The 25953-nt window shown below is 48.2% G+C and overlaps 1 protein-coding gene across 2 annotated transcripts in view; it reads left to right on the top strand.

Moving 5' to 3' along the window:
• Nucleotides 1-25953, top strand: part of ZDHHC14 (zinc finger DHHC-type palmitoyltransferase 14) — a 291719-nt gene that overhangs the window by 244795 nt on the left and 20971 nt on the right. For both annotated transcript variants that reach the window (XM_030316681.1, XM_030316682.1), the window contains exons 4-7: nucleotides 6326-6463; nucleotides 10151-10199; nucleotides 24158-24260; nucleotides 25376-25485. In XM_030316681.1, coding sequence (XP_030172541.1) covers nucleotides 6326-6463; nucleotides 10151-10199; nucleotides 24158-24260; nucleotides 25376-25485 — 400 coding nt within the window. The remainder of the gene's footprint in view (nucleotides 1-6325; nucleotides 6464-10150; nucleotides 10200-24157; nucleotides 24261-25375; nucleotides 25486-25953) is intronic.

The following is a 25953-nucleotide window of genomic DNA, read 5'->3' on the forward strand; positions in this document are numbered from 1 at the left end:
AGAGCCATAAAGGCCGGGTGACAATACGTGCCGCTCTACCTCGGCATTCCTCATTTTAAAAAAGAAACAAAAGAGGGGCGCCTGGGTGGCTCCGTCAGTTAAGCGTCCGACTTCAGCTCAGGTCACGATCTCATGGTCCGTGAGTTCCAGCCCCGCGTCGGGCTCTGGGCTGATGGCTCAGAGCCTGGAGCCTGCTTCCGATTCTGTGTCTCCCTCTCTCTCTGCCCCTCCCCTGTTTCATGCTCTGTCTCTCTCTGTCTCAAAAATAAATAAACTTAAAAAAAAAAAAAAAGCTGCTGAGGATTCAACTCAGTTAAAAAAAAAAAAAGAAACAAAAGATACCTCATAGGGCAAGATTTGTCCAATTGGGGAAGTTAAAAAAAAAAAAAGCGCTAGGTTTAAAGGAAAAATAATTTTCCATTCCGTACCTTTAACAACACTTACTTTAGATGTAGTAACATTTAAATGAGAAGTTTTTAATTTCAATTGCATAGTTACATCTATTATTTCACACGATTCTCGAGACACTGCTGGAGAAGGAAGTTAGGATTGTTATTTCCCTTCTCCTGACCAAGCTGAGATGTGGCCCACCTAGAGCCCGGGACCACTGTCTGGAAAATGCAGACTTTTTGGGTCCGCTGCTGCCTGGCCTGAGGGTATGATTTTTCTCTATCTCTGGATCCCGTTCTTGAGGGCCTATATTAGAGCCTGACTTTTAGGAGATTTTAAATTCTTAATGTTTCAAGCATTGTATTCCTTTCTCTGGCAACCTTCAAACACAGCTTTGGCAAATATTTTTTCTTTAATATTTCAGCGGACTTTTCTGTCCTGGTACAATTTTAATGCTTCTATTTTCCTTTTTTTAAGGGTCTTTTTCATACTCCATTTCTCCCCCAAATCTTCCTCTGGTCGGGGCTGAGGCATAGTCTCTGCTCAGAATCTGTGGCCCCTGATGGGCAGTCCCTCACTTTTCGTGGTGATTCCCTGGTCTATAAGGTGTGGGCATAGCACCTGGGGCTACTCTGGGGCTGTTGTCCAGGACAGATGACAGACGATGAAATAATAAAATACACAATCATGTAACAGGCAGTCAGTGAATGGTACCTTTAATCATCATTAATAATATTATTGTTGGGGCGCCTGGGTGGCTCCATCAGTTGAGCCTCCAACTCTTGATTTCGGCTCAGGTCATGATTCCAGGGTCGTGAGATTGAGCCCCGCGTTGGGCTCCTCGCTGAATGTGGAGCCTGCTTGAGATTCTGTCTCTCTTCCTCTACCGCTCTCCCCTGCTCTCTCTGTTTAAAATCGATAATCATAATCATAATGTTGTCATTATTATTTTGACTTTGGGGTTAACAAAATAAGACTTTTCTAAAGTGTGCCCCCACTGGCCATTTTAATGGAACCTTCTTTCCCCACTTAGATCTCAGGGCAGGTGACTTTTTGAAGTCGGCTTGCATCCCAAACATAGCATCTGGGTCCCCCTGTGGCATCCTGTGGAGCTTTTCATAAAACCACCTCTGCCTCCCGCTGTTAGTGTAGAGGCCACTTCTTGCCATGAGCTGATGGACACTAAGAAGTGTCCAGCGGGTGCTTTTAGCCTCTGGTCAACAGCTTCCGACCCTCAGCCTTCTCTGAACTCATTCAAATTTCACAGACCCTGCCTTTTCCTCTGGTTGGCTCCCCAGCGATCTTCGCCTTGACCAGCATTTTCAGTGTCTGTTCCTGGCCACCAGGAGCAGCGACTACCCAGAAACCTACCAAAAGCGATTAAAGGCATCTCTTCCTTGGCTTGGTGCATGTTTGTTGAGTGTCTGCCAGGCAATTCCGGTGGCCAGAAATTGTCTCTTACAGCAAGGCTCACCAGGGGAAGGAGGGGAGGACAGATCCACACAGGGTGGTGTGGTGCTAACAGGGCCGTGGGCAGGGCGCCCCCGCTGGCCACTCGGATCTCCAGTTACTTTACAGAACCTTCCAGGTTTATCAGCACCCCGCCCTGCCCCTGTGTTCCATTCCCCACCCCTGAAGCTGTTCCTGTGTGCGGCAAGACTGAGCACAGACCCAGCACAGCACAGCATAGCCCAGGGAATAGCTCCTAGTGCTTTTTAAAGGAACTCTCCAGAAATGTAGCAGTGTAGAGGCCACTCCCTTCTGGCCGGGTCCAGACCTCAGAATCAAGGGATGTGGCAGAAAGTCCAAAGCGTTTTCTTTAAAGAATCTCCCACAGCACCCCCCACTCCACCGCCAGTACATAGGACACCCGTTTAGTTTTTCCACGTGGAAAATCCACGAGCTGACCTCTAATGATAGTCGTTCAAAATGTCTCCGATGTTGCAGATTCTTGCAAGTAGCTTTCCAGCTGCTGGGTCCCCCTCTCCTCCTCCAGATGTTCTCCCTCTCGGCCAATTACTGCTTCATCCAGGTCCCCGGGAGCACGTCGTGCGCAGCTGTGGCCACTTCCTCTTGTCCCATCTCAGCCTGTCCCCAACTCTTGTCTGCTCTTCTCCCCTGGAAACTGAGTAACAGAAGCCTCCCCACTCGGAACACCCCCAGACCCCCGCTGAACTCCTTCCACTCTGAGCTAGGGCGAGTGCGCTCAGAGCAGAGCCACACGGGCTGGGGTGACACCTCTTGTCCTGCTTTTATCCTTGACCCATAAAGAGAGACTGTGCGCTTGCCAACATTGGTGAGAGAACAGATTGAGTTAGACATTCAGTTGGGTTTTTTCTGTTAGGAGTTCATTCCCGGAGTCTGAGGGGTATCTGGAGGCTGAAAACAAAGCAACCCATCAGATAAGATAAGGAATGCCTTGAAGCCATGGGGTGGTGGTGGTGTTTTCCTTCCTAGCACTTGACGTGGTGCTGGGCTCAGGGAAAATAAGAAAGGCAGCGTGCATTTCGGAGCCAGGATCCTGGAGGCAGATAGAGCAGGGCTTCTTCCCAGCCTTGGTACTCGTGAACTGTGTGACATTGGGCAACATGCTTGCTGGCTTGGATGTCCTTTTGGCGGTATGAGGGCTTATTCAGTCATTTGACAAATATTCATCAAAGGCTTAGAGTAGTGTTGGCAAACACGAACAAAAAATAGATGATTTTGGATAAACGTGGGGGTAGAGCTGACAGGACCTGTCGAAGGCAGTGCATGGCCATTTTGGTTGGCAGTTGAACGTTGGGAGAAAGAGAATTCACAGTGGTAGAGAATCCACAGAGGAGAGGAGAGGCCCAAGCTGAGCCCAGGATGCAGCCCACCTGCAGAAGTCAGGCAGAGAGTGAAACTGAGCAAGGGGATGGGAGGAGGGCATGGCGGAGGGCATGGCGGCCATTGGACAGAGATGCCCACCGAGTCTTGGAGGCTCATTTACCGCCGTGTATTCAACACACACCAAGAAGGACGTGGAAAACGTTCAATAAAGGAATTTCAGGGGGAGCCTACATTTCAGTGGGATTTTTGTTAGCCTAGAAAGCTTTCAGTAAGACAAGTTTCCAAGTGGAAACTGCTTCCAGCTCAAGACTGCCAGGCCACCAGGCGTTCACACCATTCCTGAGACATGACTGGTTTTGCAAGAAGCCTCCCAGACCCCATGAGCAAGGGTCTCATGCACCCCATCTACCGTCTTCACTTCTCTAGTGGCTCTGCCTCCCTCAGCCGCTAGTAAACTTTCTCAGCGAAAAACAAAACAGCCGCCCGCCCCCGCAGCCATGGTCGACAGTGGGCGGCCAAGACCCTTGTACTTCGACGGGGGTGTCCACAGTGTCAGCGACGCCTCCCAAGCCTTAGTGTCTTCTGTGCTGACAGGCGACTTGCGCTTGAGTGAAGAGGCTGAATCCACATATTTTGGATTTGGAGATCAGCTTTCGTAGCTGGGGTCAGAGATTCTGACCTAACATGTGCTCCTGTGGCCCCAGGCCTCCAATTCTCATTCCCATTTTCTGTGCTCATGGATAAAGAAGAGGCTTCTCGAAACAGCACAAAGTCTTGGGAAAATCTCACTGGTTCAGATTTTTTTCTCTCTTTTTGCCCTTCTTTGTGTAGATGTCTCCGGTACAGCCCGCATAGACCAGTGACTTGGGAGAACTGAGGTTGTTTTTACACAAGAGTTCACTTTTCCAGCTGTGTGGCTTGGCAACACATGTCATCACATGATGTGGTCCAGCAACAGGCATTACTTACCTCACGTGCCAGCCTCTGGTGACAGGCCATCGGGCTGTCACCAGACCAGCGAGGTCTGAAATTTCTCTTCGGGTCCCCTGCTCAGACTGGCTGTTTGTCGTTCGCACCACTTGCAGACAAGCATGACTCTTAGGGCTCCTCTGCCGCCACTGTCCCCAGGTGTCCTTGCACCCTTCTCAAGAAGCAAGCTTGTAGAGAACATAAAATAGAAGATGAGTGATTTGTGACAGGTGACCAGAAAGAAAGGCAACACCACCTTGCCTGACTTTGGTCGGTTTACTTACATGGTCACACCTGATGTGCACCTCTCTGTGTGTGTTTTTAAAACGTTAAGCGTCTGACTTCGGCTCAGGTCGTGTGGGTTTCTGGGTTTGAGCCCTGCATCGGGCTCTGTGCCGACAGCTCAGATTCTGTGCTTTGCGTTCTGTGTCTCCCCCTCTCTCTCTGCCCCTCCCCCCCTCAAAAAAAATGGATCCACATTAAAATAAACAAACAATTAATTAGTAAAACACACATAGGGATTTAAAATATGAAAACTGAATAGAAGTTATGCTTGGGAGAGACCCCATGTAAAAAGCTAATTCATCCCCCCTGGTGTTTTCGGCCCCCCTGGCAGCAGGCGGTCAGATCAGGGTGGGTTAGGAGGGCACTCTAGATAGGCCTTTGGATGGAAAACCAGCCGAGGAGTAGAGAAAAGAGAAGCACTTGGCCATTACTTGCAGGGGGAAGGACGAGTCACAACCTCATTTCAGACGTTGTGTGAAATTCCCGAGGTGAGAAGACGCGGGTCTGTACGTAGGGAACCGGGGGTGACGGTGCGGAAGTGCCCAGTGCCAGCACTTGGGCACTTGTGGGGTGCCCTCGGGTTCTAGCTCTACTGATTCTGAGCTGTGTGGCCCCACACGAGCAGCCTTCCCTCTCTCTAGGCCTCCGTTGGCTCCCCTGTAAATTAGGGCAGCATCATTTTCCTCCTAAAATGGCTCAAGGCCAGAGGTATCAAGGTATGTGACTTCTCTTAACAAACCACAAAACACTGTGTGCTTTGTAGAAAGGCTTTCCCAGACATTACTTAACCCCACAAGGACTCTATGAAAGCATCTCCGTTTCACAGGTAACTTAGCCAAGAACTGTGGGCTGAAAGATGCGGTGTCTTACCGTGCGCGTGAAGACCACGGTTTTTAAAATACCAATTTTCCTGCAACTATTGAAAGAGTGGAGGCATTTCCTTGGGAGACCGTTGTCATGGGAGGAGAGAACAAGAGACAATCCCTCTGTCCTGGGACAGGCCCCCTGGACAGGGACCTCTGTCTACAGCCGCTGACGAGAGACGTGTCACTCAGTACCACACGTGCGTGCCCACACGCAAGCACGCACGCAAACACGTGACGAGAGAGGTGCTCACTCGGTCCCACGCACAGACACACACGTGTGCACGCACACACATGCGCGCGAGCGAGGGGCCGAGCCCAGGCCCTGTCCAGCCCAGCACTTAACAACCATCCTGAGGGAAGACTGTTCTGTGAACCTAAAAAGCCTGCTGGTACAAAACAGGGAAATCGTCCCTTTTCTAATTGTCACGAGAACTTGAGCGCCTGTTTCTTCAAGTTGTTGTGTGAGAAGGATGCATGTTCCTTGTGCTTTCAAACCAGCTAAGTTCCATTGAAAGAATGATTCTGTGCTTCAACTGTCTGCATGTTAAGCATTTCTCTGAGCAGTGGATTTGGAAATGCACAGTGTGGTAGGGTTTTGAACAACATAGGCTGGAACTCCGTGGGGCCGCTTATATGTGGGTATTTCCCCGTAAACACAGCACAGCACCGTGAATGTATTTTCTTTTCCTTCTGATTTTCTGTATGACATTTTCTTTCCGCTAGCTCACTTTATTGTACGAATACAACATATAGTACATAGAACGTATAAAATATGTGTTAATCGACTGTGTAGGTGATCGCTAAGGCTTCCAGTCGACCGTGGGCTATTAGCAGTTAAGTTTCTGGGGGGTCAGAGTTAGATGGGGTTTTCGGCCGTGTGCCCCCACACCGTTCAAGGACCAACTGCGTCGTCAGAGTATTGGGTAGCAGGGAGAGTTTCCGTCAAGTAAAAAGACATTTTATTAACTGATTTCCGTATTTTTTTTTTCTGCCTCTCATTTCAGAACGGTTTGATCACCACTGTCCCTGGGTAGGCAACTGTGTGGGGAAAAGAAACTACAGATTTTTTTATATGTTTATTTTATCTCTGTCTTTTCTGACAGTCTTTATACTTGCATTCGTTATCACCCACGTCATTCTTCGTAAGTATGCTGGCGAAATCAGATTATGTATGTAACCATTTGCCTGACTTTGGTTTTCGGATTTAATTTTGATTTAATATTTTGATCATTTCGGGCTTTCTCTTTCTTCTCTTTCCCCTCTTCCTGGACCTCTCCTCATTTCCAGCCTGCCCCCTTTTGTGTTTCTCCCCTTTCTCCTCCCCTGCTCTCCCCTCCTTTCCTCCACCCCTGTCACCCCTCCCTCCTGGTCACCCTCCTTGACCTCCCCGGCTGCCCTTCTCCCTGCCCTCTCTCCCTTGTTCCTTCTACTCCCCGTTCCTGATCCTTCCGGCCACAGCTGCCTGAACGCCCCAGATCAGGCTGTCTTTCACTTACAAGACTTTTTCCTTGATACACTTGCCCCTGCTGCAACCTCAGTGACCTCACTTTCTCTTCTGCTAAGGGATTCCCTGAAAGAATCATTCCCACATTTTGCACAAAGGATAATGGGCTGCAATGATAACCATCAAATAGTTTTGTTTGTTTTTAACATTAACATGATACTGGCTTAAGTGAGAACAGTCACCATCCCTAGAAAACAATGTCTGAGGCTGAAGACTGGGTTTTCTAACACACACACACACACACACACACACACACACACACACACACACACATTAAAAATATACAATTGAAAAGATTTTCAATTACCTGCTAAACATTAGTAAATCCCTGGCAACATTATTTTTTTTTTCAATGTTTATTTATTTTTGGGACAGAGAGAGACAGAGCATGAACGGGGGAGGGGCAGAGAGAGAGGGAGACACAGAATCGGAAACAGGCTCCAGGCTCCAAGCCATCAGCCCAGAGCCCGACGCGGGGCTCGAACTCACGGACCGCGAGATCGTGACCTGGCTGAAGTCGGACGCTTAACCGACTGCGCCACCCAGGCGCCCCCCTGGCAACATTATTAAAGGAAGGAAGCAACATTATTAAAACTGAGATTGGGATATTAATGATTTTAATGTGTATTTGCCTAAGCAAATGAAGTTTCTTATTTCCCATTCTGAAGGTCATGACTTTGAATTTCTTTGCTCTCTTGGTTATCCACTTTCCAACAACAGGGAGTGATGAGAAGGAAGTTAATTGGCTTTGAACTATAAACTTAAGCCTTTAACTTCCATTACAGTGCCCATTAGCAACATGAGAGACCAGCGTTGCCTCTGGTCCACATTCCTGAAGTACAGCCATCCATTAGCAAGTGCAAAGCTTCCTCCTGCAATGTGTCCCTCACTGTCTGAACACAAGCCCACTTTCTTCCCCGGGCAGCAGCACTGATACCACAGATGGCATGTGCCCAGGCTGAAGTTAGAAGTGCATATTCCCTGCCGCTCTTTGGGTTGGGTTTGGTGCAGCCCAAGATAGGGAGGGCATAGAAAATTTCGCATGGAAACATCGGTCATGATTGGACCTTACGTGGAATCTCCTAAGTTTTCATGGCATTTTAAAACGTAGGTCCCGTTCTTTTTGGCTGAAATCCCTTCAACTGAATGTGACGCAAGTTTGTAATCTATGCTTGAGAGTCATAACTTGGGTGGGATCCCAAGAAGAGAATTAAGGTTTATTAGAGGCCTTTTCCACCCTACCTGGGAAGGGTGTTAATGGTGGCCCTTTGCTCTCTATTTTCAGAGTTGAAAATGGCAAAAATGTAGCCAGGGTCCTATCTGCTTATTAATAGGCAAAAGAATCAGAGACAAGAAACTGTAGTTTACACAACTCGAGAAGAAATAAGTGCTGATAGTTGCAGCACATTTATGACCTAAAAAAATAGTATTCAAACTTGATGTTTTTATATCACCTTTAGCAACTTCAGAATGCTTTCATATGTGTATTACTGAAGTGTATTTATGGCCTTGCCCTTACATTCTGGGTATCAAGGGCCAGTTTTCGCTTGCTCACCTGCACACGTGAACTCTGGGAACACACACACTCACACACACACTGTGAAGCTGGCCACCTGGCGGGCAGGTGGTGTACATTTGGGTACACCCACCACAGTTGGGTGAGGTACATTTCACTTTCATCTTCCCTAAAGGTTTACTCACCCCAGATCCAGCAAAATAGAGTTTGCTGGTCTACGACCATACCACCCTGAATGCACTGATCTGGGAAGCTAAGCAGGGTCTGGCCTGGTTAGTACTTAGATGGGAGAAAATGGAGTTTGCTGTAGTTTATGCTTTATATATTGTTAATCCCATTCTCCACAAAAAAAAAAGCGTTCAGAATTTACCTGCTTGCAAATTACCTGAGTGTGTTGAACAAAAGCAAATAAAGATTATCCTCTCCCCTTGTTCTATACCCCCCAACAAATCCCCCTGAACAACCCCACCCGCCCCCAACTTGGCTTGGCATTCCATGCTCTAAGGAAGGGCAGATTTTTACATGACTCCCATGATCCCCTAAGATTATGAAAACATTGGCAAAGGCAGAGCACTGTCACCTGAGTTCTCCCTGCCAGGTAATAGGGCTCTGAAGGGAGGTTGGGGGAGAATCCTGTTGTAGCAAAGATTCTGGGGAACCTGATGGCTGGACTTCCTTGTTGAGAAGGGAAGGTTTGGAAAAGCAAGCCAGTTTGGGGTCAGTAGGGAAAGAGAGTCATTTCTTTTAGTGTCTTCCTTTTGCCTCAAGATGGTGTTTTCTCTAGGATCTGCCCCAGCCCACGTGCTGGCTTTGCCCCACTGGCCTAGTGGAGATGGAAGAAGAAGCCATGAGCTCTCCTTCTTCATTTTCCTGCTCTTTGGCACATCCTTGTGCCTCAGCAGTGGACTGTGGGGAACACAGCACAGAGGGAGGAAATGGGGCCTCAAGGATGAATTTGGAGCCACCCCACCCTCAGCCTTCCCTCCTACACAGAGGGGTCCAGGACCCTGCCTCTAACTGCCCCCTGCAGCCACAGCAGAGATAACACAGTGTCTGTCCTCCCTGTGCCTCTCATCTCTGCCCCGGGCCAGATGATGTCCCCAAAACACATGGCTTCACGCAGCACAGCAGGGGCCCAGCATCACCACTCCAAGATGGGAGCACCAAGACTTCCTCCCCCATGGGCATTTATGTTTAAAAACCATGATGTCAACACGTACAATAAAAACTGCTTCTTGTCAGATACATCTTTACTCAAGTCCCTAAAGAAATTTTTTTTTTTGCACACGCAATTCATGTTAAAATGTCTTCAAGCCTAAAGGAGTCAGTAATAAACTCCAACGTTATGAGTTTGTTTACTCTGGGTGCAGAGAAAGACGTCTTTTGTACGCAGCCTGGTTTATAGGATGCCCCAGGTCAAAAGTTAACAAACTTTGGAAAAACAGTCTTTCATAAAAGAAGAGGAAAAAATAGCATACAGTATTCTGTTTTCCTATTAAAATGAGGAAAACAAAGGAGTAATCAGAACTATAATTTATGGGAAAGGACGCAGGCATCCATCTGCTTTTATTGAAAAAATATCCTGCAGATGTCGGGTCTAATTATGAATCTGCCATTTTCTGGTTGAATAACTGTGGTGGAATCTCAGTCCCCGATCAGTATGCTGGTGCTGTAGCACAACAAAATATAATTATTTAATTGATCTTTAGACACCTATTATTTTCATGTAGATGAGGGAGCTTTCTGCATAAAGGCTGTTTTTCTTGAGGTGAATGTTTGAATACTAAATTTTGGTTTCATCTCCCACAGGTTCACAACAAACAGGATTCCTAAATGCTCTTAAGGACAGTCCTGCGAGATATCCTTTCTGGTCGTTGTGTTTTTCACAATGCTAACGTGTTCAGTATTGGACTGACCTCCTCAACTACCTCATCGTCTGTGCCCTGGCTTTTCTTCTCGGAACTCGTACTTTCTTGCATTCTGTAAATCCTCCAAAAAACTCCCCGTATTCACTTGCATGCGTTGTGGTGTCTGAATGCTTGGACCTCAAAGGGACTCATTTAGCTCTGTTTAAATCAAAGCGCTCTTTAGCTAGAAAGCCAAGTGTAAATTCTTGCCCACCCCAGGAACCTGCGTTGATCTGTGTTAAGTCAGGTTGGTTTGGGTAGAAGGAGGGCTGCAAGGTCCAGTCCACCTCATTTTGATCAGGAGGTGGTCCCTGCAGTGTATTTATAGATGCCCGTGTGTGGGTTGCCTTCTTGGTACGCAGTCACCAGATGGGAATCCTCTGACCCTCTATATGGATTCCATCTGGGAATCTCGTTGGGCACCCCTCCAGACAGTCTGGATGACCTATATTGTTTCTGGGAACAGAACACCTTTTCTCAGTCTTGAATGGACTAAAGGTGGCCAATCTCAGGCCATTCAGATTAATCCCGTCCTGCCAAACAGTATATATGGGCGTGTACCACACTTATTTTGAACTTCTTGAAAGAAAAATATTCACCCATGATGCACTCGAATGGGCTCCCCGCCTCACCCATCCCCCTAAGTTTCACATTCATTGTTGTAGCGCTGGCCCACTGGACCCGTTGACCTGGCTCCATCTGGGACCCAGCTCCCTTTCTTCTTCACATAAGCAAGTAGACTGGACTCGAACTTCTCAGTACTCCCAAAAGTAGTCTTCATCTTGTGGTAGAGAATTCTTAAACAATGAATGAAGAACTTGATGAAGATGTATGTATCATGTACAGCATTTAGTTAGTAAGATAAGCTGGCTCACGTCCCTGGGAACTGGTGTGTGGGTGGTGGTAGTGTTTTTAAGATAGAACTGACAACAAATGTGGTCTTATAGATATTTGCATAATATAAAGTATCTCCTTTTTGGTGCCTCTGTGTTCATAGGCAACATAGAACATTGGTTGCAAGTACAGATCCTATAGTCGACTAATCTCTTAAAAGGGGGACAGGCGACATATGGAAGATATACAAAGGGGGCTTGGGTCCTGTCTTCTATTAAGGATCTGGGAAGCAAGAGTTAGCTAGAAGTTATCCAGAAGGAAAGGTGGTCCTGAGAATGGAATTTTCAGTGTTTGTGGCTGCTTAGAACAGGTCTCATGAGAAATGTCTCTCTTCATCCCTGTCCCCAGTCCTGCCAGGGTGACACCCTCCACCGTCATCTCCTCCATGCCCTTCTATTTTCAAGGCCTGTTGCTTTGGCATATCTTACAGTCAAGCCTTGTCTTTTCTTCCCAGAAGAAGAGGCTTATCTGTCTTTCAGGAAGTTGGTTACATCATGAAAACACGCTGGTCATGTTAAGTTTTATACATGCACCTTAGACCGGAACCAAGGTCTGGGCTACCAGCTGGAATGCTTTCTGAAGCCTCGAGAGTGTGGCAACCTGAGCCACCTCCCCTCCTCTGTCCCTGGCACCTGTGACCATTCTGACCCCTGGATGTCTGTGCAGAATGCTTGTGGAGCATTTCAGACAATGAGAGGTATCAGTGACAGGGACCCCTCTCGGTGGGGAGGGGAGGCAAAAGCCCACCTGAGACCTGGGGGATTTCAGCTGCCCCATTCCTTGGGGCCTGCAGGCTACCTCCTGCCCCATGTGGCTCTCCTGGGTGCCACGTTTGGGCACAGCGGTCCCCTCTCTAGCAGACAGCATGCACCTCTTGTGTGTGGTTTGTGCTGTTGGGTCTTCGTGACACCTACTACAGGCCTCCCAGCTCGTGGATCTTATCATCTCCCAACCCCAGAAAGAGTCACAAGGAAGGACCAGATTGTGGGTCCTGGATTCCTGCTGCCTCACGATGAATGAGGTCATTTCTTTTAAATGAAGTCTGAGGTCATTTCTTTTAACGCTTTTGTGTCTCAAGTTTTTGACCTGCGAGAGTCAAGCATTACGTACTTGACATGCTATGGTGACGAGACCAATTATATGGGATATCAGCGAGAACACCCAACACCAAAGCATCATCTGCATGCATGGCAGGAGCGATTTCGTAGAAGCTTCTTTTTGTGGCAATATGTGCAACGGGCGGGCTCTGCTAGAACCTTCTTTTAGAGCACACACGTCTGCTCATTCTCATGATTTGGCTGTGCCCATAGTGTGTGTAATCAAGAGCACTGTGTTCCCCAGGAAGGGGAACAGACAAACATTGCTGGTAGAAAGGGTAGCATGCTGACTTTGCTGGAGAAACTATTCGCATGGAAAGGAGAGGAAAGCGAGAAATGCCCCTACTAGGTTCAGAGCAGATTTTAGCTTGTTTTCCCCCAAAATATCATCCTCAGGTAGAGGTCAAGAGTTTTCGGGAGGGCCCAGGTCGTGAAAACTCCCAAGCATCTCAGCCGCTGCCTTTCCAAATGGTGTTGTCACCTCGAGGTGCGGAGGTTTTCCCTTGGTGGGTGTTACCAGGCGTGTTCTCCACGTTCAGGAGCTTGGCAGCCACGTGGCCCAGTCAGAGCCAGTGGGGGCGACAGCTGGCTCTGAATGCGAGTCAAGCCCCTTGCAGTGGCCAGACACGCCTGCAGGGCATCCTGCCTCCTCCAGGCCACAGCCTTTCGTAACAGGCTCCAGCTTGCACCAGGCTGTATTTTAGAGGCTTAGAGCAACACAAACTTACTGTTTCGCAGTTTTGTGGGTCGGAAGTCCAGCAGGCTTGGCTCATTTCTGCTCTGGGTCCCGCAGTGCTGAAATCAAGGTATCAGCCTGGACTCTCGTCCGGAGGCTCCAGAGAGAATCCTCTTTCAGGCTCATACGGGTGGTTGACCGAGTTCCCAGGGCATAGGACTGAGGTCCCGTCTCCTTGCTCCGTTCTCTGATTCATGACTTCCTTGCTCTTCCAAGCCAGCAATTGTGGGTCAGGTCCCTCCCACACTTTGAAGCCCTCCCGCCTCTCTTCCGCCCATCTCTCTGACCTCAGCCAGAAAAGCTCTCTGTTTTTTAAGAGTGGCTGCACCCTGAGAATTCAGGATTATCTCCCCATCGCAGGGTCCATGACCTGTAGTCTGCAACTCCCTTGTGCCATGTCGGTAATGTATTCGGAGCTGCCAGAGATTAGGACATCTCTAGGGAGGCCACTGCTCTGTTGCCCCCCCAGGCCTTTGGGGAGGAAGTACCCTGGAGTCAGGCACTCAAGTACAGGTGGATTTGAGAGGTTTCTCTCTTACACCCGTCCATGCAGCTCACTAGCAGTACAGCTCAGCTCTGAGTCTATGTCTGTCCTCCCTTCCCTTTCTACCCTTTGTGTCACTCTAGGATAGAGGTGGGAGACAAAAATTAACAGGTTAGTGTATACAGACCCACACACACGCATATATCTATATATACATATGTGGTGTGTGTGTGTGTGTGTGTGTGTGTGTGTGTGTGTGTGTGTATCCTCTCCTGAGGTCAGGTTTTATGGCACCTCTTGATCCACTGTCATTTTGGGCTCCTGCCTGTTAAAAGGTGACCTAAAGCTGAAGCCAGAATATCCCAGGGTAGCTACCACAGCTGATATAAAGATTATCTGATAAACCCCCTCCCTCCCATTTCTCTCCCAGAGAAAATCAGGCACCAAGAGCAGGACTCCGGAGAAATCTGACAGCACAGAAGCCCATGGGGAAGAGATGGGCAGGGAAGGGATAGGGGCAGTCTGAGCAGCAATCCCAACTTCGATCTTTATTCTTTCTGGAAGTAGTGGAGAATTTCAGGAACATCAGACGTACTCACACTAAGACGTGAGGTCCTGGGTTTTTTTTTTAATTCCACAGAACAGAAATTGTTTCATGAGCCACCGAACACTCCTCCCCCAATCGGTATGACTACTTACAGGCTCTCTGTGCTGACAGAGTCTTTCCTGTTTTAAGTACATGCTTTGCAGAAGAATCCCTCCTTCTATCGAGTGGGTCTATAAAGAAGTGTTGAGGTCTGATGATGTATCAGGAATCTGTATTCCAGAAGAAAAAGTATGCTTCAGGTTCTATGAGGTTGTGATGTGTTTTTGAAAAAATACTGAGTTCTGGTTACTAGTGATAATGTATATATGATGAGTAAGGTTGGATCCCTGTATGCCAGGGAGTAAGGCATCCCTGGATGCCTGTTTGGTACTTTGGGCTCCTGCCTTTCCTGTGGACACCTGTGTGGCTCTGGAAGGGGCACCGGGATGGCCAGGGATGTCTGAGGGACAGCTTTCATCTCACTAAGAAAGACGTGCTCACCACTGGGGCAGCTCAGAAACAGCATGGCCAGGGGAAGCAATGAGATCACAGGCCCTAGGGGTGGTCAAAAAGAGGACGGACCACGCCTCCTTACATGGTTCTAGCATCAGATAATGTTATGACCTCCAAGCCTCCTTCCACTGCTGAGGCCCTGGGAGTCTCTTTGGAGGTGGTTGATTTCTGATGGATGAAACTGACCCGTGACATTTCACACTCATGACAACTGCTCTCTGGCCGATGGCAGCGTGGCCCACAGCTCGTCCTCTCCAGACCTACAGTCTCTGTGGGGCAAGAGTCTATACGGCACCAAGCTCTTAAGGCAAGAGGAGGTTTTCTGGCAAACTGCCTGAGCACAGGACCGGAGTCCAGTGTAGCCTCTGCACGTGACCTGCTGACTGTTCTCGGGCAAGAAGATAACTTAAATTTATAATTTTTCAGTGGCCTCCAATCTGGTCTCCTGACCATGATATGGAAATATTTTGATGAGAAATCAGGGTCCAGGCAAAGGTTTCTCACAGATTTACTGTGAGAAGTATCCAACTGAAAGCAATGTCGTTGATGAAATGAGAGAGATCAGAAACACAGAAGGCTATTTAACAACCAGTGGAGGCACCTTGTCTATCGGAAGCACTGCCAGGAGCAACAGAAGCCCTGACACACCAGAAGGTCTTCATCGAGCCACCAGCGGGACCACAGGAGAAAGGAATCAAGCAGCTCGCCCCATGAGAAGCGGGAGGTACCCGTCAGTAAGGACGGGATGGCATCTTGTTTGAGTGCGGCAAAGCCAAGAGGAGGGGGAGGAGGAGGAGGAGGGGAAGGAGGAGAAGGTGGAGGAGGAGGAGGAGAGGAGGATGGATGGGTAGAGCCAGTAGGCTCACTGGTGGCACTCAGCAAGTCCCTTCCCAGCCCACAGTGCAGCCCTGCTCACATCAGGGAGGCTAAGGATGCTGCCCGGGCCTCAGATGCCCTGGCCAGCCTTCCCTCCGGTTCCCTCCTTATCCCCCAGTGGCCTGAGGCCACTTCCTCCCTCTCATCTCTGCCTCAGAGAAGCAGAGGCAGTGGCGTGGCTGGATGCTATGACTCTCAGGAGCCACCCCCCCCCCCTTCCCCAGGGAGAGATGGAAGGTGAGTCTTCTCCACGAAGAAAGGCCCTGGGTCTTCTCTCCGCACAGCCAGGCAGTTTCCAAAGGACGAGGTCCGCTTGGCATCTGTTTCTTCCAAGATCATTTGACGCAATACCCACTCCGTGCAAATTCTGCCCGGGTTACAAAGTCAAGAAGGAGCCACCGGCCCAGACCTCTGAAGCACATTCTATCAAAGGGGGCAGGCAGAGCAGCGAGGGTGGACAGAATGATTCACTCATCTCCTCAGTGAACATCTGCCGGTGCCGAGACCTGGTGTATGACTCTGAGTTCTAAAAAGCAGAGTAAGTCTTACGTGGCATAAAACATCATGGAGAGCTTGAGGTGGGGGTGAGGGTCCAGAAGGGCATCTTGCAGGGAAATCAGGAAAGGCTTTGGCAGGTAGCGTTTGCATAGGGCTTGGAAAGATTGGGGAAGAAGTCCTAAAACTGGAGACATGGAGGGGAGAGATCCCAGGCAGGGCCAACAGCCTGAGCAGGGCCTGGTGATACGCAGCATGTGTCAGGGAAGAGCAGCCCGTCTGTAGGGCCAGACCTGGGCTTGTGTTCATTGATTCCTTCAGCAGGGTTTGCAGGGCTCCGGCAGCTCGGCCGTGCTCCCAGTCAGCAGGCCCTCCGTCCTAACGGTACAAGCGCACAGATGCACTTACGACTCATACACACGGCGGGCATAGCGGGAAGGGAGCCGTGATAGCTAAGCCGTGGTTGGGGGGGGGCCGGGGGGGTCAAGAGTGACTGCTCCCAGGAAGGGAAAGGCCCTGACAGCATTGTATACCAGTCAGCCTTCCTGCCCAGGACGCTGGGGAACCAGCTTAGATTTCTGGCAGGTGAATGACATCACCGGAGCCTTTCTGTCGTGGTGGTTGTGTGCTTAAGAGTATTCGTTTGCAGCAGGGAACACAAGGAAGGGGTGAGGCGATGTGTGCAGGGGAAAGGCCCCTGGAATTGAGATGGGTGATAAGGGGACAGCTGAGCAGGTAAGCAATCAAATCAGTGCTGCTGGGAGGGAGGAGGGAGAGTCAGAGCCAGTTTGGAGGGCTCAGCCCTGGGGACCCAGGGGAGGGAAGGCACAGTGGAAGGGGAGAGAGCTAGCACTGGTTAGAAATGCGTCCTATTTGAAATACACGCACAGCACCTAAGAGTTGACCCCCCGGGAACCCCCACGTGAAGCTAGAGTAACCTCACGGTCCTCTGCAGTTCCTTGCATGAAAGGCGGAAAGAGGAACAAGTCATGAGCCTGCGGTGACAACATTGCAGCCTCAGAGGACATGGCACTAGTCACGCAGAGCCAGGAGAGCCACGTGGCCTCGCCTCCAGCTCACCAGCGGATCTGCAGGTGGAGGTCCCCGCAGGGGTCCCCGCAGGAACAGGGCCACCGGGGCCAGCAGCATCCTCGAGGAGGAGCCAGAGAGGAGAAGCCCTGCGATCAACAGTCGTCACGATGAAACGGCATTAACATCCAATTAAAAGGATTACAGTCATTTTTAATCATGACTTATTGTTCGGCGCTCCCAAACGAAGAGTTTTCAGTGGTTGCTAAATCAAATGGTAATTGATTCTACGTGTGTGGAGGCTCTCGCCAGAAAGCCTTTTTATCCCCAATTTGCATTCATTTCGAGGCACGCTGTCTGAAAGGCACCAGCGGCCTAATGGGCACGGTTCTGTTTTAATGGAATTTGGTAGAAGGCTCGGATTTGGCTCAATGCCCTCAGAAAGGAGGGACACCGTACTGCCCATTGGAAAATTAATGACGGCGGCACAGGCCTTTGCTAGACTCAGCTTACAGGGCCCTTCTGTCCCGATGTCTGTGGGTCCTCAGGGGGACCCCAGGAAATAGGTAGGACAGGTGTCCATCGGTCCCTTACAGCTGAGCCTGCGCTGAAGGGTCAGATGACCCCAATTTACACTCAGCTGTGTTGCCAGAACTGGAGCCCAGATCTCCTTACCGCCAGCCCCTCTCTCCGGGCAGGGAATTGACACTCTTTCCCACTGCCCCTAACCGGTCTGTCTGAGGGAGTGCGTGGAGAATAAGCATCAGATTACATCTCATGGGGTCACAAAGTGGGGGAGGAGGTTGTTGGGGTTTTTCTAAATCACTCAGGTACTGGAAGAACATACTCTCGTAAAAAATTTCAAATAGGAACGTAAAAGAAGCACTGCTCTCCACCCTTCCTCTGTCATTTTGTGGGAATCCTTGTCAGTTTTCATGGGTCTTTCCAGACGGTATTCGAAGAGTTTGAATACGTATGCGTCTGTACACCGTTGCAGGGACTGTTTCTACCTAAGAAGGATCGTTTTCCTTGTATTCTTCAGCGGTTTGATTTTTAGATGTTTCCTGAAGGTATTTCCATGTCAGCATATGGATCTACCTCATTTTTTTCCCAGCTGCTTTATAGAGTTTCAGAACACAATCTATACTATATTTTTCTGTTGGTGAATACTTAGATTTCTTAATTGTTTTATTGCATAAAAATGAGGTGGCAGGCCATCTTGCACGTATGTCTTTGTGCACGAGTGTTAGTGTTTCTCTAGAATTGACAACTAAATGTGGAATCACTGAAAGTTAAGCATATTTTTTTTTAATTTTTTTTAACGTTTATTTATTTTTGAGACAGAGAGAGACAGAGCATGAACGGGGGAGGGGCAGAAAGAGAGGGAGACACAGAATCGGAAGCAGGCTCCAGGCTCTGGGCCATCAGCCCAGAGCCCGACGCGGGGCTCGAACTCACGGACCGTGAGATCGTGACCTGAGCTGAAGTCGGACGCTTAACCGACTGAGCCACCCAGGCGCCCCAAGTTAAGCATATTTTAAAAAATTTTTTGAAGTTTATTTTTTGAGCGAGCGAGCATGAATGGGGGAGGGGCAAAAGGAGAGGGAGAGAGAAAATTCCAAGCAGGCTCTGTGACATCAGCACAGAGCCCCATGGGGGGCTCCAAACTCACCAACTGTAAGATCATGACCTGAGCCGAAATCGAGAGTCAGACGCTTAACCAACTGAGCCACCCAGGTGCCCCTCCAAGCATATTTTTTAATATTTATTTATTTTTTAGAGAGAGAGAGAGAGAAGAATGAGTGGGGGAGGGGCAGAGAGAGGGGGAGAGAAGCAGGCTCGGCCATGTCAGCATAGAGCCTAATGCTGAGCTCGAACTCATGAACCATGAAATCATGACCTGAGCCAAAGTCGTCTGATGTTTAACCAACTGAGGTGCACACTGAGCCACCCAGGTGCCTGGAAAATTAAGCATCTTTTAAATGTTGACTGACATGCCACATTGTCCCCTAAAGAGATTGTACTGACTCGTTCTCCCGTTTCCCCACACCTTCATCCACATTGGATGTTACAGGTGCTGTGACTTTGGCCAATTTGATGGGGGGAAAATTCATTGGTTTAATTTCCATTTTCTGGATAATAATCAGCTTGTGCTTATTTTCATTTTTGTTGACATTTTTTTTCATGACCACAATGTGCCAGCTCCTAATCTCTGTCCATTTTGTAATCAGGTTGTTTGTTCTTTTCCTGTTAACATGTTCTTTATTCTTAATAATAACCATTTAATATCTCTTGCCAATATTTTTCTCCCAACCCGTCACTTACCTTTTAAGTTGACTTTTTTAATACAAAAAAAAAAAGCTTAACTTTTAACAAAATCCATCTACAAATCAGATACTACATGGCTCCTAGATTTTGTGTCTTACATCCAAACCCCAAAATTATAGGCATATGTCCTTTATTTCCCTCTAATACCTTTACATTTTATTTCTTCAGTTTGGCACAGTAATTTATCTGTAATCTACGTGTGTGTGTGTGTGTGTGTGTGTGTGTGTGTGTGTGTGTGTGTGTGGTGAGCTAAAGTTCTCACTTTGTTTTTCCCAAATGCTTAGTGAAGTGTCCCAGTGCTGTTCACTGTTCACTTCCGGCAGTTCTCAAACTTTTAGGTCTCAGGATTCCTTAACACTCTTAAACATTATTGAGGACTCAAGGAACTTTTGTTTAGGTAGATTATATATATTTCTAGAGGTCATGTTTGAAACTACAACTGAGAAATTTCTAAAACACAGAATGCACAAGCACTTTCCCTATTATGATGGGAGTGAGGCCCATCCCAAAGCCTTCAGATGAAGCCCCTGAATGACAGAAGCAGTTAGACTGGGAGGTAATGTCTTGGCATTGATTGGGAAATAGTTCTGACCTGGGGGTTTCCCTGAAAGGATCTCGGGGACCCCAAAGGCCCACGGGCCACACTTTGAGAGTCGCCAGTGTATTCTTTCACCCAAATTTGAAATGCCTTCTGTAGCCCTCGTGCCCACAGGTCTGTTTCAGACTCTGTGTTTTGTTTACTAAAGGTGTCCTCCCATCCCCCAACCCAAGAGTTGTTTTTTTTTTCAAGTTTTCTTACCCATTCTTGCACGTTTTCTCTTCCTGATATTTTAGAGTCAGTTTTTAATTCCTTTTTAAAATTCTGGAATTTTGATTGGAATTACAGTGACTTCATAGATTAATTTGGGAGAACTGCACATCTTTATTTCCTGGTATAAAAGAATATGGGGAAAAGGATTTGAGAGACTGAAAGATGATGGTCACATGATCCACACCGAAGGGTCTCCGTGACTTTCCATTGTCAAAGTGTCTATCATGTAAATTACCAACTTGACCCCTCTGGGCCTCATCTTCCTCCTTGTAAAATTAAGGGATTAAGATAAATTAGGACTTTTTAACTTGAGGTCCATGTGTATCTATGGAAAGGTGTCAGGAGAGTTTCTAAAACTCCTGTAATCAGAAGAAAAAAAAATGTGCATTTTTTTTTTCTGAGAAAACAGTGGGAACTCAGAAAGGTTAGAAATCTTTGGTTCCATGATCTCTCACCTTTTATGATTTTCCAAACACTGAAATGCCCTCACCATTCTGTCCAACGTTCTTCCCTTGTGTCTGCAAGGCCTTCTCACCTCACTTACCTTCCCAAGGGCAAACAGATCCCTTAGGGCAGGAAGTGAGTCCCTCCCCCCTCTCCTGTCCTAAGTACAGGGCTGGCTGCACAGAAGGGCACCCAGCAGGCACTTCTGGGATCCCACAGAAACTCAGTGGAGGGCTGTTTGCCCATCAGCATTTTTCAAAGTCTTTTTCATTTCCACAGTCATCTCGTGAGTACCTCAAAGTGTGACATCTTGGGGTAGAACTTAAATTAATGCCACACCCCTGGCCAAAAAAAAGGGCTCACTGTCTTCTTGGGGGTTGGAGGGAGAAAGAGGCTGGCAGTGGTAACTGCTATAATTTTGAACCATCTCTGATACAGTAACACCCAACTGCTTATTAAATTGGCTCTTAGTCGAGTTGGTGTATTTCTTCCTCATTTCCTCTTTTAAAAATATCAGTAAATGGCTTTTGATGCACTTATGAAAAATTTATATTAATCTTATTATGGCATAGATATTTTCAACATCTGGCTCTGGAGTCAGTGAGGGGATGTGTTGTTCAAATATTTGTTCCCCAGCCTGAGAGGGAATTTGGAGGGGGAGTGGTCTACTTAGGCTGCCAAAGGTTCACAAATCCCTGACAAAAAGAGGATCCCCATCTTCCCCCCGCAGGGGTTGTGGTCAGCCTAGAGCCATGGGGATGTCAGCAGGAATAGGAAAGGAACCAGCCCAGGGCTTTTCTCTTGTACTGGCACAGCCACACTTCCAGGGCTCCATTTCCAGCTCTGCTGTTTCTCAAGCAAAGTACTTACCTGCTTTCTGCCTCAGTTTCCCTGTTGGGTAAATGGGAATCACACTTCACCCTGGGTCACTGAGGATTAAGTGAGTTAATCCATAGTAAGCCTTTGGAGTACTACCTGATGCCTAGCCAGAGACACCAGCCATTGTTATGAATGACGAGGGTTCCTTAAGACATGCTGTGGGGGGCTCCACTGTGAGGGGCAAGGGAAAGAGGGCCGCGTCTTGCATTTTGCCTTGAATTCGTGTCATTTTGACACAGCTGTGAGCTAACAATCTGCTAATTATAAAATGTCTCTAAAGCGCATAAGATATTAATATAGAGATCTGCTAGTTTATTTTTGGACCTATAAGCCTTTAAAATCCCATGTCCACTGGTAACAACGCCTCCTTTGGGGAATAATAATTTTAAGTGGCATTGCAAAGGGAAGAGCCACCAGAAAATGGGCTGTGCCGCTTTAAATGCTGTGATCCTCCCTCACGTGGACATACCAGGTCTTATATGGTTCACGCGTATGAATTTGTGTGTATTTTGACATCACCATCATTCTACCTGGACTGTAAACTTTTGGTGACACAGAGGCATTTCTGAGATGGAGGTCTGGCTCTTCGTGCGTTATTCAGCAAATAAATCTTTTGCTTTCATTCTTTATTCTCTTTCCTACCCTGATCATTTCTTGCTTCCGTTTCACGTGTCCCTTCCTCTTTGATCTTTCTATCTCTTGTCTTTTCCTTCCAGCCTGTGGAGGTTCACTGCCAGTGTCACCCGCCTTTCCGCAACCCACTTCTCCTTGACTCAGTCTTCCCGCTGCTTACCTCCATCGTTTCCTCCGGGACTCCACTCCACCCACGTGGTTTGCCTCCCCAGTCTGCCCCCGGGGCGGGGGATGGTCAGAAGAGGGGCACCTGTGAGCCTCACCTGTGAGAAGGCCGTTGAGAATGACACCATCTGTGTGTCCCCACGTGCACCTGAGGCCTCCCCTCTTAACCATTGGCCCACCTGATAACTCTGGGGTTCCTAGGCTGGTGGCAGATCTGGGTTGGGATCTGCTTCTCTGCATCTCTCTCTTACTCCACAGATCCTCCCTGCACGTCCGAACTTACCTGCTTTTCCATAATAACCACCTGGTTCTCTTCTCAAGAGATGTAGCTACTCCTCCCTTTTTACCGACTCCTGCCTCCACGAGGAATGGGCAGGGCCCTCGGTGGGCAGCGTGTGTTGGCATCTGTCTGACTCTGGGTGTGCTGGGTTGTTTTCGTCTTAGCTAGCTGGCAGAGGTACATTCTTCTCCTCCTCAGATGTCCATTTAAGTTCAGGGTAGTGCTTTTCTGAAGGCTTGCGGTTTCTAAAAGCTTAAACCTTAGAAGAGCAGAGCATTCTTCTGCTTCTCCAAGAGCAGGGCCAGTCGTCTGTCCTGATGTTGAAAGTCAGTCGGTCAACAGGCAAGAGCCCATTCATTTCTCTCGTTTTGTATTTCGCCCCACATGCCCGGACAGTGGTATTTGTTAATAATGGCATGGCAGATTATGGCGCTGCACTGAATACTGTATTCATTGCTCTGGTCTAAAGATAAATTATATCCAATCCTGAAAAAAAAAAAATCAATGGTGATGTATTACAGCGTGATCTATGGCTTCTACCCTTGAGAGCATCAGGAAAGCCTGGTGTTTACTTTCTCCAGCCTGTAACTTCTTGATGGGGGATGGATGGTGTATATTTAAACTCCCAGACCTGTGAGGAATATTTTTTCCCCAGAGAAACATCTATATCTTGTAAATAGAATTTTATAAACATTTGTGGAACAGAAAAATTCTCTAGTCCTTGGAAATTGCCACACTCTGGGTTGATTTATCTCATCTGTCGAAGAATACCACACTTTTTATCCTCTGGTTGTAGCACATTTTGTGGAGCTCGGGACGTGCCATCACTCAATGTCTGATTAAGCATCCACGTTTCCTAGTTGCCCATCAAATAGCTGAAAATAGCCTTAGGTGTTGGGGTGGGCTAAGGTGTTGGCAAAGAGTCCCCTAAGTAAAAATACCCCTCACCCTGACACCACTCTGAGAAATGCCCCTGCTGGTTCAGAAGCCCACCCATAGGTGGGGGCAGGCAGCCACCAGTGGGTGAAAGGATCATCCAGGCAGAGAGAAAGCCGTGAAGGTGAGCCCTGCCCAGGCTACAGTTGCCGGTGGCCGGCCCTGCTCACAATTGTCAACTACTGTTGTGTGACGGTTCACTCGGCGTCAACATCAGGTTGGGGGACAAACCTGTTGATGTGATAGTGCCCGGCGTTCGGAAGCTGAGATTAGAGTCTGAGACTGCAGTGATGTTCATGTTCAATGTCGCGTCCTTTCCTAGCAGGCCTGGGCCGCTGCCAACTCCGGCCAGCGTGCTTCCGGCTTTGCTGTCACAGTCATTGGCTGCACAGTGAGCCACAGAAAAGGCCAAGGGCAGGTGGGGAGGAACTGTCCCCAGTCAGAGGAACTGTCCACCGTGAAACAGTAAACAGGTAATGTTCGGGGAGCCCACTGGTCGTTGAGCACGATTGGGGTGAATCAGAAGGAGAGAGGGCACAGTGCTGGACCTGAAGGGTCCCCCTCTGGTTAGGGACAAAGCTAGATAGATTCAGAGGCCTCAGTGAGCGTCTGTGGGGTTTCCCATCCGAATCTTACATCATCCTGGTTCCGCAGGCGCCCTGAGAACTTATCCCGCTTCCACCCCCCACCCCCACCCCGTTCTTCTCCTTGACCCCAGGCCACTGTGCTGGAGGCCGTGGTGTGCTTCTTCTCCGTCTGGTCTATCGTCGGCCTCTCGGGTTTCCACACATACCTGATCAGCTCCAACCAGACAACAAATGAAGATGTGAGTTCCCAGCAGTCTGGGGGGTGGGTGTGTGTGTCTGCGTCCAGAGGCGGGGGGGGGGGGGGCAGGAGAGAGGAGCTCAGGGGCCAAGGCCTTGCACATATTCCATTCCAGGTATGAGCCTCTGGGAGCAAACAATGTGCAGGGGGAGCATTTTCCTAGGGTCTCCATGATTTCCAGTGGGGAATCTCCAACCTCTCTTACCTTCTGACCACATCAGTTAGATACTAAGGTCAGCTGAGAGACCCCCATCTCCAAACTCTGAGGGAGGGGCTTATTGTCTATTCCTTCCTCTTCAGTAGTTTTGTGAGCAACCTGTCATACCTCCTCTGGAGGAGAGACCACGTCCAGCTGATATCTCAGGGTGGATGAATCTGCCTTTCACATTTAACACTTTTGGAGGGGACCGCCCCCATCCAGAATTTAACTTTTTGTCCAGGATTATCTGCCTTTACTGAATGCAGATGGAGAGGAGGTATAAAAACAGAAAACATAATGTTGGAAATGTTCTTCATAAGCCTGGTCCTCTTTGCTCCGAATATTTAGACTCTGACAGAAGTGTCTGTTAGTACAGGAATTAAATGTCTCAGAATCAGTCAGGTTGCCTTAAAGCCTTGGGAAAATCGGTACCAATGAGATACATGACTTAAGAGAATTGTAATTGAGTTATTTGTATTTGGCAACTATGAATATTAGAATCTGTGGGCTTATTTTGGTAACATTGTGAGGCTGAATTCAGACTATAAGTGGGTAGTTACGGGAGCCGTGTTAACTCTTTCGGCTGCCATTTGTTTAATTACTGGTTAGGACGCCAACTGTATGAAACAAATCTCCGCTGGCTTATGTGAGCTGACCTTTGGGTACCGTGTTGTGGGAACAAGAGATTATTGTCCCCAAAGAATGTTACTTTCTCCCTAGTCTGACCTGCTGTCTGGGGATATCTCCAAGTTTGAGGTAAATGCCAGTTTTCCTTGAGAAAAGTCTCTCGGTTTTCTCCCTGTGAAGAAATGAGTAAAGATGGTTTACGTTCTTGATGAGTTTCTCGTGACCCCATTCGCCTAAATTGTGGCATCAATATGAAGGATGTTGTATCATTCGCTGTCCTTTTCTTTCAGATTAAAGGATCTTGGTCAAATAAAAGAGGTAAAGAAAATTACAATCCCTACAGCTATGGAAATATCTTTACAAATTGCTGTGTTGCCCTGTGTGGGCCCATCTCTCCAAGGTAAGAGTCAGAAAGGATCGTGTTCTCTAACAGAGCTCGGGAAAGCCAACAGCACAGGCCTCCGGCACAGGCCTCGCGAGCTGGAGACCTGGCCACAAAACCCACTGTCACCTTTGGTCACACCCCCTATATGACCGCTGCTCAGTGGTCTGCTCTGTGTCAGGGAGACACGGCCTTAGTGAGGTGGAGATACGGCTGTCTCTTGTGTTGTTCCTGCCCTCTTTTTGGTTCTTTCACTGAATTTGTGTCAAGGTTGGGGAAAATCTCCTAAGGATCCAAATAGGAAAACTGAGGCACGTGACTCCAATTAAGTACTGAGTCATCTTGAGCATCTGTGACGAGCAGAGAGCTGTGGTCAGCTTAGTAGGGGGACCGGGACACAATGTGGGAAGCAGTTAGAAAACCTGTAGAAGGAGGTGCTAAGAGCTGAGTCATACAGGATGTGCACGCTAAAATAGCTCAACAGGA

This window comes from Lynx canadensis, chromosome B2, assembly GCF_007474595.2.
Source record: "Lynx canadensis isolate LIC74 chromosome B2, mLynCan4.pri.v2, whole genome shotgun sequence".
NCBI lineage: Eukaryota > Metazoa > Chordata > Mammalia > Carnivora > Felidae > Lynx > Lynx canadensis.